The sequence below is a fragment of the Ambystoma mexicanum genome, chromosome 3p, assembly GCF_040938575.1.
Source record: "Ambystoma mexicanum isolate Mex_15411 chromosome 3p, UKY_AmexF1_1, whole genome shotgun sequence".
In the NCBI taxonomy this organism is placed as follows: domain Eukaryota; kingdom Metazoa; phylum Chordata; class Amphibia; order Caudata; family Ambystomatidae; genus Ambystoma; species Ambystoma mexicanum.
The window spans coordinates 894,533,334-894,547,520 of NC_090925.1; the positions used below are offsets into that span (position 1 = coordinate 894,533,334).

The 14,187-nt window shown below is 44.6% G+C and overlaps 1 protein-coding gene across 6 annotated transcripts in view; it reads left to right on the plus strand.

The window, feature by feature from the left end:
* RALGAPB (Ral GTPase activating protein non-catalytic subunit beta) overlaps positions 1 to 14,187 on the plus strand; it is a 2,501,232-nt gene that overhangs the window by 1,299,139 nt on the left and 1,187,906 nt on the right. For all 6 annotated transcript variants that reach the window (XM_069652125.1, XM_069652127.1, XM_069652128.1 and 3 more), the window contains one exon: positions 949 to 1,013. In XM_069652125.1, the coding sequence (XP_069508226.1) occupies positions 949 to 1,013 (65 nt within the window). The remainder of the gene's footprint in view (positions 1 to 948; positions 1,014 to 14,187) is intronic.

The window sequence follows — 14,187 nt, forward strand, 5'->3', positions numbered from 1 at the left end:
ATGGATGTGGATGATACTCTTTGGAGCTGCTGCGGTTAGTGCAAGGTAGTGACAAATTCCATAATCTTTTGTTATTGGGCGATCACTTCGTTTGTTAAGTCTCTTGGGTGTTTTGTCCCAGCGTCCTGCTGGAGCACCTTTCTTGGCAGAGGTGTGCGTATTTCCTCTAGGCACTGTTTGAGCTACACATTTGCTTGTTTTATCTCTGTGATCAGTCAGGCCCATTTTCAGCTGTTCAATGGTGGAAACAAATGGGCCCTGTCATGGAAAGAGTTTAGTTTCTGCTGATTTATTACTCTTATAGCCCAGCGTGTATCCTTTGTTGGGCTAAAGCCATTCAAATGTATTACAATGTTGAACGATTTTGGGAAGATTGCTACCAGTTTTTATAATGCAATAGAACATTTTGAGGTAAAGCCCTTGCTTCCAGTGAAAGTGTGCTTTCATTTTGAAAGTGCTTATGCTTTTACTGCAAAATATTCAGGACACAAATTATTTTCAATGCAGGCAGTTCCACTATTGACATCACCACAAAATAATACATAAAACACTGCTGGTGATGGGAACTGGCTAATACAATAATAGGTTTTAGCTATCTATGTAATAACGCACTATTAAGGCAGATAGGATTTCTCTTTGGAACTATTGATTTTTGACAGTATAGTTTTTATTTTATAAAGTCTGTACCACGGAACTCTTGCCTCTGAAGTGTGGTTTTATGTATTCAATTATACAAATATAAACACCTTTGCTTTCTGGTGTGCTTTTGAATTAAGGATCCATCTTGCAAAGTTATATCATGGACTTTCTTCAACTCAGCTATTTGTAATGTACACTTTCTATTCTACTGTGTTTCCATATAGAATCACAGCTTAAATTGTAAATAAAAGAAAATATTATTTTGAAAATCATCATCACCTTTAACATGATCTTTCTCTATTTTCACAGGAGCAATGTTAAATATTGTGCAGGATTCTGCATTCTTAGAAGCTACAGGCAATCAGATTGAAATGGTGAGTAAATATCTTCAGGGTTTCCAAGTGTATAGAAAACCATTATTTGCTTTTCAATGTATCCATTATTGAAGTTAAAAACATAATATCCAGCCTGAAACCATCTAGATGCCAGGGCGATATATGCCCTGCGACCATCATTAAAGAGGCAGCAAAAGAACTTGCACCCACCATCACGTCATTTATAATCTCCTCCTTTCCACTGTTAAAAAAACCTTACCTTGACCCGGACACTCCCACGAACTATAGGCACATCACCACAATATAATTCCTGCTTATAATTCTTGATAGGGCGGCCTATTCTCAAATACAGGCTCAACTTGAAACAAACAATCTACTAGGACTGCGACATTCAGGGTTCAGACCGAGACACAGTACTGAAACTGTGCTAATAGACCTGAAAACGCAAATAAATGACCAAAAAATTAAGGGCAACATAACGCGTCTCATGCTGCTAGATTTATCAGTCGCTTTCGACCTAGTTGGTCATGAAGTCTTGTGCAACCACCTCACTTCATCAGCTCACTTCTCTGAGAAAGCCACAGCCTGGATACAATCCGTTCCGGATAAAAGAACGATGAGAGTATTCTCTCGCACTAAATCTGCTGACCCAGCACCAGTGACATGCTGAGTACTGCAAGGTTCTTGCGTGTCACTGACGCTGTGTAATCTTTTTTACCAAGCCTCTTTTTGATTATCTTGACCTCTTGGGTGTCACCTACACTAATTATGCAGATAACACCCTAGTCCTCATCCCTATCTCCGGTAACCATGACATCGAAACAAAACTATTCAACAAAATCTACCTCATCATTCAGGCATGGATGGACACACATGGCCTATGCCTCAATGATGAGAAGACCAAACTACTACTTACTGGCTCCAAATCCAAACTAAATAAACTGGACACCACAAATAATTCATTTAGCATAGATTGCATTAACATCCTGGTCTTCAGACGTCAAGACACTCAGCTTCTATCTTGACTCATCGTTAACCCTGACTAAACAAGTAAAAGCCACAGCCTCAGCCACATCCTACATGTGTAAAATAATAAATGCCGGTTGACCTTTCCTCTCACCATCAAGTGGTTCCACGTTAGCTAGGGCACTGGTCTTATCTAAACTGGATTACTGTAATGCGCTCTATCTGGGAACTAACAAGCAAAACTTAATAAGCTACAAGTCCTGCAAAATAATGCTCTCAGAGCCGCCCTCTACAAACCTAGATCTCACCAAATATCTGAAACTAGATGAAACTCCTGCTGGCTGTCTGTCTCAAGAACAAAATCTCGCTCAAAACTCTGACCCTCACCCATAAGTGTCTGTCCAACTCAGCACCCAAATACTTGATCTATTCATTCTCCAAAAGCCAATCTGCCCGACACACCAGATCGGGACAACTAAACTGTCTGAGACCCTAGGTACAACCTTCAGAAATCAGGAGGCAGCAGCTTTCCTGTCCTAGCTTCCAAACTATGGAACTCCTTACCTATTGCTCTAAGAGCACAACCACCACTCTCCCAATTCAGGGCAAAAGTAAAACATTAGCTGTCCACTCAGGATACTAGTTAATTGCCTGCTACCTCTCGCTTCTCCTATTTAACTGTTACTCCCATACCCATCTATTTGACTGTACCCACATTGTTTATATGTATCTACCCCTATGCCTGTACATAACTTCACTGTAAAATGTCTTCATTTCTGTATTTACTGTAACTTGCTACTGTAACCTTGTACAAATGTAACTGAAGTAATGCACCCAGATATCCGAGGGTTAGGTGAGCTATATAAATAAATACAATAGAATACAATTTCAAAATACTGACCTTTGTTATGAAATTTCCACCATCAATTTTGTAATGACAATTAGTTGGGTTATTTAAATAAGAATAATATAATTCTGTCTCAAATATTTAAATACATTTCTGTAAAATCTCAGATTTCCATTTGTTTAAACCTGTTAAAACCCAATAACACCTATTGTTTTCTGCGGTCTTATGGATTGTCAACATAATACATTGGATGCACCTGTCTATGCAGTAGATCTGTCAACAGTATCCCTCTCCTAAAGCCCAAACTAAGAGTTGGCTCCTCAATTACTAGTCGTTTGGCAAAGACCCAAAAGGTAATGCCCATATTGACTAGACTGCTCACTTTGGTTCTGTGCGGTGGTACTCAGTTCTCTGCGCCTCCTCCTTGTAACATTGCTAAATCATTCAGTCTCCTAGGATTGAACAGAGCCCTTCCTCATCTTGGTATTGGGGAGGAGAATACTATTTGAGTAGTTGTTACTCTTCCTCATCCCAGTACTAAAGTGATCAGTCTCCCAGGAATAAATAGGGTCCTTTTCATCTTGGTATTGAGAAGGGGAACTCTATTTATGCTGCTCTTACTCTTCCATGTCCTAGTACTTCCTATACCGGGGCATTAGAAAAACCAATGGGAACAGTAGGAATGATACTGGTATGGGCTGGTGAGGAAGGTGGACTAGGACAAGGTGGGTTGTGGAGTACCATGTTCTCCTCCAGCTCGTCACTAATCCCATGGTGTTTCCCTTCCCATGAGATCCACCCGCTGAGTACCACCTCCAGGGGTACTGTCGGGTATTGACCTCACCTCCCTGGCCTAATGAGAAGGGGCTCACCCTAGGGGGAGCAGTGATGACATCCGGGAATTCATCACAGTACACAAAACAAAGAAGCAGTTACTTCCCAAAGCTTACTTTCCTCAAGCAACACTTGTGTTAAATTGACACGATTTTTCCTCTGACTTTCCTTTGTCACCTGTTCCTGTATACCTAAAATCTTGACTCAAAACCCCACATTTCTATCTCTTACCCCAATCCTTTTCCCTCTAACACAAACCCTCAGTGCGTAATCCCTGCCTCCTTTATCCCTAACGCCTTAACCCATTTCCCCTATCCCATACCACCTTAGCCACTCGTTCCATCTGCATTACATGGTGCTTGTGAATTATGAATTAACTGGGGCAAGGATGAAAACTAGCTAAAGAGACTACATCTCTAATATAATTCCTACATGAAATGAAACAAATGAAATGTTTCCCAAAGAAAGCCATGAAAGCAGTCGTGTACCATTACACGCAACATGTGACTTTGAGTCCTATGTAAAGCTTCAACTCCGGCTGAGCAAAAGGATGGATGGCCTTGGCCACAAGGTCTTTTCATCTGATATCCTGACACTTTGTGTGATTAATGTACCCTGTGGTCTTGCCAAATACTTGCACCTTGTAGAGTGTACTCTAAGATGCTGCAGAAAACCCACCCATGCCTGAGATTAAAGGGCTCACCCCTGATGAAGTATGGAAAAGAGGCTGCTCACCAGATGTTCCAATCTGGCCTGCGCGACTGCTTTGAGGCTATATCCATAGACAAAGGCGCAGTACTTGAGAGACCAGGGGAGTATCCAGCATTGCAAGAGTGTGTAGGGTGTGGGAGGGGGGCAACAAGCCACATAAAAGTCCTGCTGCTCCCCCCCCCCTAATTCAGCATGTTTAATTCCATACAGTCTCAGTCCTACATTTCACAATAAACTAACTTTACACTATATACATTGTCATGTTTTATTCTAATGCAAAACAAGGGGTGATGGACGGAAGGTTTGGAATTAATCCTAACCTCTGGAATTGCTCTGGGCAACCCTCCTCAGCCTGCCAAGCCATTACAGAAGGGGAAAGACCATATTCAAATCAGTCTTGGCCCCACCCTAAGAGGGGGTGTCCAGCCCAAACTGCTATGCCACATCCCTTCTGCACGAGACCCAAGCTACTCCTCACTGACCACGCCGAACATGGTCGAAACATGTCTGGGGATGGTTGTGTTCTTGTGCACAAGGAATGTGACCTAGCAATTCGTGCTGGACTGCCCCTTTTGGGGTGGGACCAAGCCTGATTTGCACATGGTCTTTCTCCTTGTGTAATGGCTTGGCAGGCTAAAAAACGATGGTCTGGAGGATTGCCCGGAGCTGTGCCCATGGGTATGAATAATTCAAAACCTTGCAACTGTCATCTTTTTTTTTTTGGCTTTAGTTTTATTCTTCCCATCCTGCTTGCAAAACCACAATAGCATCGTGCATATTAATGTGAGCTTAACAAATCCCCCTTGGATTGTAAAGCCATAGTCATTATTTAATAAAGGATGCAGCATTATGCACCTTTCTCACTTCTGATCACCACTATTCACATTTGAGGGACAAAATGACCTACTAATAGGCCCCCCTTTTCTCCCATCAATATCTAATGGCTCCCATTGAATTGCTCTATGCCAGGACAATGGTGGTGCTGAGCAGAAACACTGTTCTCATTGGGACACCTCTCACAGGGTGCCGAACGGAAGAGGTGTCCCACTGCCCAATGTCCCGGAAAAGAGCCACTGGGGAGATCAGGGGTGGGGGGAAAGCTGCCCAAGCCCCTATCTCCCGCCCCTGCTCTGTACGCTACTGCGGTGGACGCTTGCCACCTCCACAGTCCCTCCTGCCACCCCTGGTGCAAAATCTCTTTAATTCAGACTCTGTCCACTCTGCTCAGTTGGGGTTGTGCGTTCCTTGTTTGGGAAGTGGCATCTCACCACTTCATATGCCTGGGCCTTAGGTCACAAGCATACTGCCTCTTTCAGACAGTTTACACCTGACTGCCCCCTTCTCAACTTTCCCTTCTATTAGACCCTCTTCTATTGGAGGAAGTCTGTCAACTAATGATGAATGCTGCTATAGAACTTGTGCCCTCACTTGTACCCTCCTCGAAGAGAGCAACCGTTTGATTCTCACCATACTTTTCATTGCCAAAGGAGGACAGGGCGCTGCGTCCTATTTTTGATCTTAGGCGCGCCTGAATTTCTACTTGTGCATGAACAAGTTAAAGATGTACACAGTGCCTCAGATTCTCCAGGCAGTTTAGTTGAAGGAGTAGTTGGTGTCACTGGACCGCTTGGTCGCCTACATTTATGTGCCAATCCATTTCAGGCACAGGAAGTACTTCACGTCAGTTTTTGTGGGGACTCATTACTAGTTTTCTATCTTGCCCTTTGACTCCAAGAGGATTCACCAAGCAGTTTGCTTTGGGGGCTGCCCATCTTAGAAGGAATGCCATCTATGTCTTTGGTACCCAGGAAGATGACTAGTTTGCGTCTGCAAACCAGATCTGGTGTTGGTCTACCTGCGCCACATTTGTCATCTGCTTTACAGCTTGGGCTTATCCTGGCCATTGCTCCTCTTCATAGGTGTAGACCCCGACACTTACATGGTGACAGGGGGAGACTTTTTTCCTTTGGACCTTGTGGGAAACATTCTACGGATGGTGAAAGTCATCCAATCCCTGAACAAAGTCCAAACTTCCACCTTTCTGCTCGGTCTCATGGCATTCTGCATCCTTGTGGAAGCTAAAGTTGCTCTTTAGCTCACCCCAGTGGCTGCTTGGATGTTCATGTTCTAAGTCTCAGGATGACATGACCGGCCCCTTGCGAAAGTCAAACAAAATGTCACAGGATCTTCTTTGGTGGGCCTGCAGACAATTTTCCTTCCTTGGTTTAATGGTGAGTGAACGTTGGTACCCTGGCAAGGAAATTCCTCAACCTGCTCCAAAGGGTACAACGTTCATTCATTGCCAGGGTTATTTTTGCTGAGTTTTTTGCTGCCGATTTTCGTCCCAAAAAACTCATAAAAATATGGTGTTGGATGTGGGGGTTAAGGGATATAAGGGCTAGAGGTTGCAGGGATTAGGTAGTTAAAAAAACTAGGAAGGGGGAATTGCGGGATGCCTCCCCCAAAATTGTTTAAAAAAATTAATTTGATCATTTTTTTGGGCCAAATATCAGTGGCAAAAAACCCGAAACACGAAGGGCTCCTATGCTGACCTAATGGTTTTCCTTTCTTCCACACTGTGCTGATATGTCCAGATACTGATGACAACACAGTGGCCTTGCATTACCTCAACAAGCAAAGTGTCAATGTAATTGCTTATATGCAGGGAAGTAAATGCAACTGTGATTCAGTGCTCTGGAGAACTTCTCTCTGTTGGCAACCCATCTTGCTGGATGGAGAACTTGGTTGCCGACTCCTTAAACAGGTCGATGTCTCTTCTTCGAGTAATAGTTAGTCCAAAAGGTTATGGATAAGATCTTCATCTTTTGATGGACCCCACAGGTGGATCACGTTGCCTCTATTGTCAATAGGACTTGCAGGAAGTTCTGCTTCTTAGAATTAACCTTGCCAAGAGTTCTGGTTTGTAGGATGAAACTTCACACCCCTCTGTTGCCACTGATTCCTGACATTCTGCTGGTTCTCAGCAGACTACGATATTACAGATCCATTATGATCTTGATTACCCCGGACTGTGTGCTTAGGACAAAGTAACTGGAACTTCTAGAAATGTCAGCCTGTCCTCCCTAGCGAGGTGGACCTGTTCACATAGTCATAGGCCTGGATCTTTCACCCAAGCCTAGGCAGCTTCATCTTTCCTGGTTGGCTGGTGAGAAGCTAAGGTACACGAAGTCGGACCTGTTTAGCTGTGTCTTGGATGTGCTTCTTTCCTCCAGGTGACCTGTTTAGGTGGATTTCTAGAATCTGGCCCAGTGGACAGATTTTAGGAAGCCACCCTGGTTATAGTGACCTGAGGGACTCTGAGAGGCTAGCCAAAACGCAATCAAGGTAGGAATGGAGGGAAGTCAAGGCAATTGTGCGAGTGGGGCCAGGGGTCCACAATGAGTCCACACATTGAAGCACACAATAATTCATTTTAGACAGGAATGTATACAAATACAGTATTTTTCTAAGCCTTAAACACACACTGAAAATGAAACGAGGAGGTAATATCTCACAACACTCAACAATATACATCTATTCAGTCACCATAGTTTTTTGTAAATGCATTCAGTGTCTTAAATTAACAAAAAGTAAAGTGATGCAGTAAGATGGAACCAAGTCACAAGTTCTCTAGCTTCAGAAGTCCAATCCCTAAGAAGAGTGCCACAATGCTCCTCCACAGAATGTATGTGTAGCAGGTAAGTTACTTATGTTGGTGATTATTTAAAAGAAGAGATGCAACAAAGTTACTTGTTTAGTAAAATGTGTTCTTATATTTCAGGTTTTGCTACTTCAGTTCGACTAGCAAAAAGCAGTGGAATGGATGGATAGAAAGAGACCTGTTCTCAGTGTTATCCTATGCGGCTTCGTGTTTACTTACCCCCACTGACTCAGATTTTCCAAGATGACTGGATGGGTCGACTGGGGGTTGTTGGAGGTTTGATTTCTCTGCTTTGATTCTGGTGAGAGGTGCTCAGGGAGCAGCAAGTGCAAGGTTTCTTCCGGTTAGATCCAGGAGCAGAGTACAACCCTTGGCAGTTGAGAAATGCAGAATGCACTGATGCAGCCCTCTTCCGGTCTCGCCACAGGATGCAGAAAGGCACATTGCAACGACGGCCACTGCACAGGTTGTAGTAATGCTTGCAGGACAGAATTCCATGATGCTGAGAGGCTGAAATTCTGCAGAAAGGTCACTTCTACCACAATCTGGCCACCACCAATGTTCCAGCTGAAAGACGGAACAGCGACTGTTCTATCAAGGTAGCCCACTGGACAGACTGCACCGGGTGGTCCTGGGACACTTCCGAAGGCTCTGGACGGCTGGATCCACAAACATGTCTGGACTGGTTGGGCCCACCAGTCCAAGGGTTGAAGCAACGCACAGTGCCTTCGCAGACCAGGTAGTCCAACAGGGCTTTGCCTTGCCAGATGCAGGAAGGGATGCTGGATCTTTTCAGGTGACTTCGTTGAATCTTAAGTCAGCTGTTCTGTGAGGGATTTTTGGCTCCAGTGCTGTTCTCCAGAAATGGCTGCAGGAGTCCTATTCTTATCCTAAATCTAGCCTGAAAGCAAGTCCAAGCCCACCAATGGTGAAAATCTGCACCATTCAAACAGCCAGTAGTGGTCCAATCAGTGACAGCTATTGCTTTCACTCATGCCCCAAACCCAAACTTTCTGGTACCACAGATGTGGACTGGGACCAGACAGTCCCACCGCCTCAAAGGCATCACTAACCTGCAAAATCTACAGCTTTCCCGGGCAAGTTCATGACCTAGTATGGGATTTCCTGACCTGGTGAGGCAGGAAGTAGGTCAAACAACAATATGACCAAAAAACAAGCGAAAATCGTGTGGCCATTTTAGGGCACTAGCCACGTTTAGTAGCCACACTCGGTAAAGACGAATGTGCAAACTAGAAATGAGACAAAAATGGTACAGATATAATTGCTGCCACCAGCTTGTCTTTAGGCACATATAAAAGTAACCAAGAGCCCCAAGAGTATAAGTCTATCTTAATGCAACAGTATCCCCATTGCAATTTATTGTATGTAAGATGCTGTGTGCTTTGTGTAAGTTACAAAAAGAAAAAGATGTGAAGTGCACAGTCGAGTGCTGTTAAGCTGTGGGACTCGCTGTGGATGGTTCATTGCTGCTCGTGTGGTCATTTTACAGTGATCGGATATATTGTTACTGCGGGTTAAAACCATGCCTACTTCACCCCTATCAAAGTAGCAGTCCACACGCACATGTGGAGTGCACAGTCGAGTGCTGTTATGCTGTTGCGTGGCGCACAGTGCTTGACTGCTGCCCACTCCATGTTAACTTTCATCTCATTGAACCGCGCGTGCTTGTTCAAAGCCTGACTGGGTAGCGTAATGGCAGCATACACGCTAACTTCTGAAATGCTTGTGCAAGCAGCAGCAACATTTTGTTCACCAAGCAGCCGTAGCACGTTAGCGAAAGACCTGCTTAAACATGCCCCGGCGCCTCTATTGGGAGTGGTAAGTAAACGCTGTATGCCCAAAGGGAATATCAGGAAATTCTGCCATATAGTGGAAACCCCTAGTGCTCCAATCACTAGTGCAGGTCCTGTGTATTTTGAAGCCCTGGAGCCAGATCAACTGCCTGCTGCATAGTCTATTGAACTTGGTGCCATAGGAGCTCTAGGTGCTAGCCATCAACCAATGGACCTAGAAGTCCTGGCTTGCCTCAGACTGGCAATCATAGACATTGAACAGGAGATTTTTTTCAACACCTGATCTAATGCCATTTACCGCCGCAATAGAGCAAAGCGTAATCACAAGCCACTCGGATGACCATACACAACGTTCGTTGCTATATTCCCAAGTAGTCCAAATGGCAACAAATGAAAATTCAGGCAATGTATCAGTTTTTCCAGCTCCTGCATTTCACACTCCATCACTGACTGATAGCGATCAGCAAAATCAAGTCCACCACTCGCCAATCTCACCCAGGCAGACGATTGGAGATACTAAATGGGATGATAGTATATCAAAGCACAGCTTGAACGTATCCGATTCTCCCATCTTAATACCAGACCCTGAGAATGTGGTAAACTACTCTTTTTCCTCAAACTCTTCTACAGTTTCTTTTGCCAGACCCACATCAAGACCTTCATTTGGAATCACCCATCCTTCAAACATAATGCTCGAAACTACCCTTGCGGCAATCAGTATGACAATGTACTCTCTGGTAAAAATTCATGAAACACTAGAATGTTCTTTTTTTTACTATAATAGTAGTTTACTCAATTTGATAATGGCAAAGGTCGATTGGTTAGCCTCAGAAATTGCTTACTGAATGGTACAGGTGCATGCAAGTAACTCTCCTGTTAGTCCACCTTGTGTTAGACAACACCTATCTACCTGTGAGCACTGAGAGGGAGGAAGCCTCGCCAGTGGTTGAAAAGGATATAGGAGATACTTTAACACATGGTCACATGTTGTGGAAAAAACTGTCGCACTTGCTACCTTTGCACCTGATCCATTGCAATGTATCCAGCGTGAGGAACACCATGACTCTTTAATACCCGATCTGTTAGAAATGTTGACTTATGATTTGTTCTATCCGGTACAGCGCAAGCAAAAAGCGAGAAAACACTCTAATCTAACACAACCTAAAATTCCAAAAATCACTCAAAAACAGCCTCTATCGAAGAAATCAACTAAATCCAAAGCCAAGGAATGTATCGAACTTATTGGTGCCCATTAGCACTGTCTCTAACAAACAGATGTTGATGAGAATTCTCAGAAATGTGCTAATTCCTCTGTACCTTAGAGACTCCCAGCACATTTGCTGGACTCTAGGACTTTTGAATTTTCAACCTGGAGAGAGTGGGACCTTTTTCCCACTCTCTCATGTATTTTACTGTGATTTAAACACTGTTTCTTTTTGGTTATGGAGTCATCATCATTTTACATTGTGACACATAGCACCTTCAGTGCAGTGGCACAGGGAAGTCTTACATATTTCCCCAAGGTTTAAATACCTTCTCTTGAATAAACTACTATTTCCAAGAGCAGTAAAGTTACAATAGGGTGCTGGAGGGGTTACTTAGTATCCCCTTTGTCTAGTTTCTCATGTAACATTTTTATGTTACACTTTCTACAATTAATGGCGGGTGGCTATGGTTTACTTCTAACTACCATTGTGAGTTTTTACTGCAGGATGCATTCACAGCTGCAGTAAAGCACCTATTGGTGCCCATTTTGTCAAAATGGCCCTGGTCTTGTTGGAAAGGTCCTACTTGAGATTTACTCTGCATGCCACACCAGGTTTGGTCCCTATATTTGTTTTGTCTTTGGCGGGATTCACGTGTGAAGCCCGCCTCTGGCTCCAGTATGTCTGGCAGGGGCAGGAAGTGAGGGAGGTGCCCGAAACTCCCTGCGCTTAATCCCCTTGGTTACAGGAATGCACCCTAAGGTAATTGTCCGGCTGGCCATCCGGCAAGACAGCCACCTGTTACGCTCACCTGGTATCCACGGGGACGCCACCCAGCCCTTGTTGGATGATTTGCACTCTCAAACCCTCTCCCGGTCTCTTGGTAAGGCCTCTGGTTAAAGATGGGTCTTAATATTGTAAAAGGTGGATTCTCCATCCTGCTTCTTGTGGCAGGGGCGCGTAGGTGTGGGGGGCGAGAAGCAACCAAGTTACTTCACTGGTGCAAGCCCCCCCTGTGGGAATCCAGGCCTGCTGCGACTCCGTAGGTTTGCTGCTTTACAGTCTTTATATGCAGTTCTTATGTTCCTCTTAGTTCGAATAATAATGTCTTGCTATTTTCCTTTTAGGTATGGAAAGGTATTTTGGTGTTGTCATGCAGTTTGAAGATGAGCATGGGCCGGTAAACGAAAGTGCGGTGTGCGCGATGCTGTCCGGTGAGTAATGCGCGATGCGCAGCGCTGTTTCGCCTTTTATATTGCTAGCATATGTCTTTTCTCTCCTTGCAGGTTGCGATGTTCCTCGCTTAGCGCCGTGATGTTCCAGCAATGATACTGACCAGGAGATGACTACCCAGGTAAGAATTGTGTGGCTTTCTTCATTCTGCAGGAAACGTGAGTAAACGCTTACTAATGCTGTCTTTCTTTCTCCTCTTTTCAGGTTATGGTATTTCAGGATGCATGCGTTGCCGGATGATGGAGTTCGTACCTTCAGGTGAGTGGAACTGAAGTCAGCAATGGATTGAAGACAGGAAATTGTTCCAGGTAAGTTTCGTAGTGTTCTTTCTCTCTCTGCAGGTCCTTGGTTTCAGTTAAGCTGGCATGAAGAACTGGACACGGTGCGCGTTACGCTGCCCACAGCAGAATAACGCAAAGCATGTTCTGCTGTTTGGGTGCGGTTTAAATAGCCTCAGGTAAAGTAGTCCAGGTAAAATAGTCCCAGGCCTGCCACACCCAAAGTAGTCCAGGTAAAGTAGTCCCAGGCCTGCCACACCCAAAAGACTAAACCGCATAGCTCAGTTCCTTGTAACTGAGCTATGTGTGTGCCTCCATGTTGGCTGCCCCCCCCCGCAGTTAAATAGTCCCAAGTAAATAGTCCCATTCTAATGTTGGTCTTCATGATGGTTATGAGCCTGGCCCCAAAGGTGCCAGGACTGACTCCAAGAGAATCTTGGATGAGATTTTAAGGCCTTTGACCTTGCCCTAACTGGAAGGCTGACTTGCCAGTGAGGGCCAGGGGCAAGGGTCATGACACCACCCTGCAGTATGATTGAAAGCTAGGCTGGAATGAATGGGATAAACCTGCATAAAAGGCAAAGCTTTTTTGCTTGGAAGGCAGAGTCAACCACTGGACAAAGGAATCCGAAGAAGAACTTGGAAAAGACGCCTGCTGCAACTCCTGGACCGTTGGTTTGCCCGGTGAAGCCCTGCTGCTGTGCTGAAGCTCTGAATTTGCCTGGACTCGAGAAGCCCTGCAAGGATGACTTCTCCCCTTGAGTTTGTGGGCCCAATCAACTCCAAAGTGAGCTTGTTTGGACATCCTCTCGAAGCTGGCTGTACTTCCTTGCTGCTGCTGCTGGAACCAGGGAGAGGAACACCAAATTGAGTGGATCGCTTTTTAAGATCATCCGGACTTCCCTGAAGCGGGACTGACCAAGCCTGAGCCACCTCAACAGAGTGCTGGATCCTAGAAGCAAGGAAAGTCTGAAGTGTTATCTGAGAACCGCAGTTTTGCTATTTGCTGTGAGATGCAAGGAGCTAAAACGCCAAAGTGCCACTGAATTGAAGTTTGCCCTTTGCTGTCGCCGATCATCCTTTTGTGTTGCAGGAGTCCCCAGAAGTCCTTCCTCTTGTCCCCACGACTGAGGCACAGGAACAAAAGGAGCTGAAGAGCCACACAGGAACAGAAGCCAGCTGGAACCATTTCTTCTAACCAAGTACTGTACAGTCTAAGAGAACTTACCTCTTGTCTTGTAGCCTTACTTGTTCTCAGTTGAGACTTGTCTTGGTTGCTCCTGTAGAGTTGCTTGCATCTTCTACCCCTCACAAGCCTCCCAGCTTATGGCCCTACATTGATTCTACTTTTTCTACAAAGACTTCTAAAAAATACTTTTACTTACCTGCAAGAAGTGCTTCAGCTCACATAGACTTTTGCCCAATTGACATTGGCTGACCTGGCTCCCTGAATGACTCTTCTCTCCTCTGTGTATTGGTACCTTCCTTCCAGGAAAGGGTTAACTTACTTTGCATTGGGGCGGTCAAAAGTACTTACCTGCTTAAGAATATTTGTGTGATCTTTTGTCTTATACTAAAACCCCTTTACTTTGACACACCTCTCAATATTGATTTACATGTACCAGTGATATATTAATGTCCACAGTGTCTTAGCTATTTAAGTC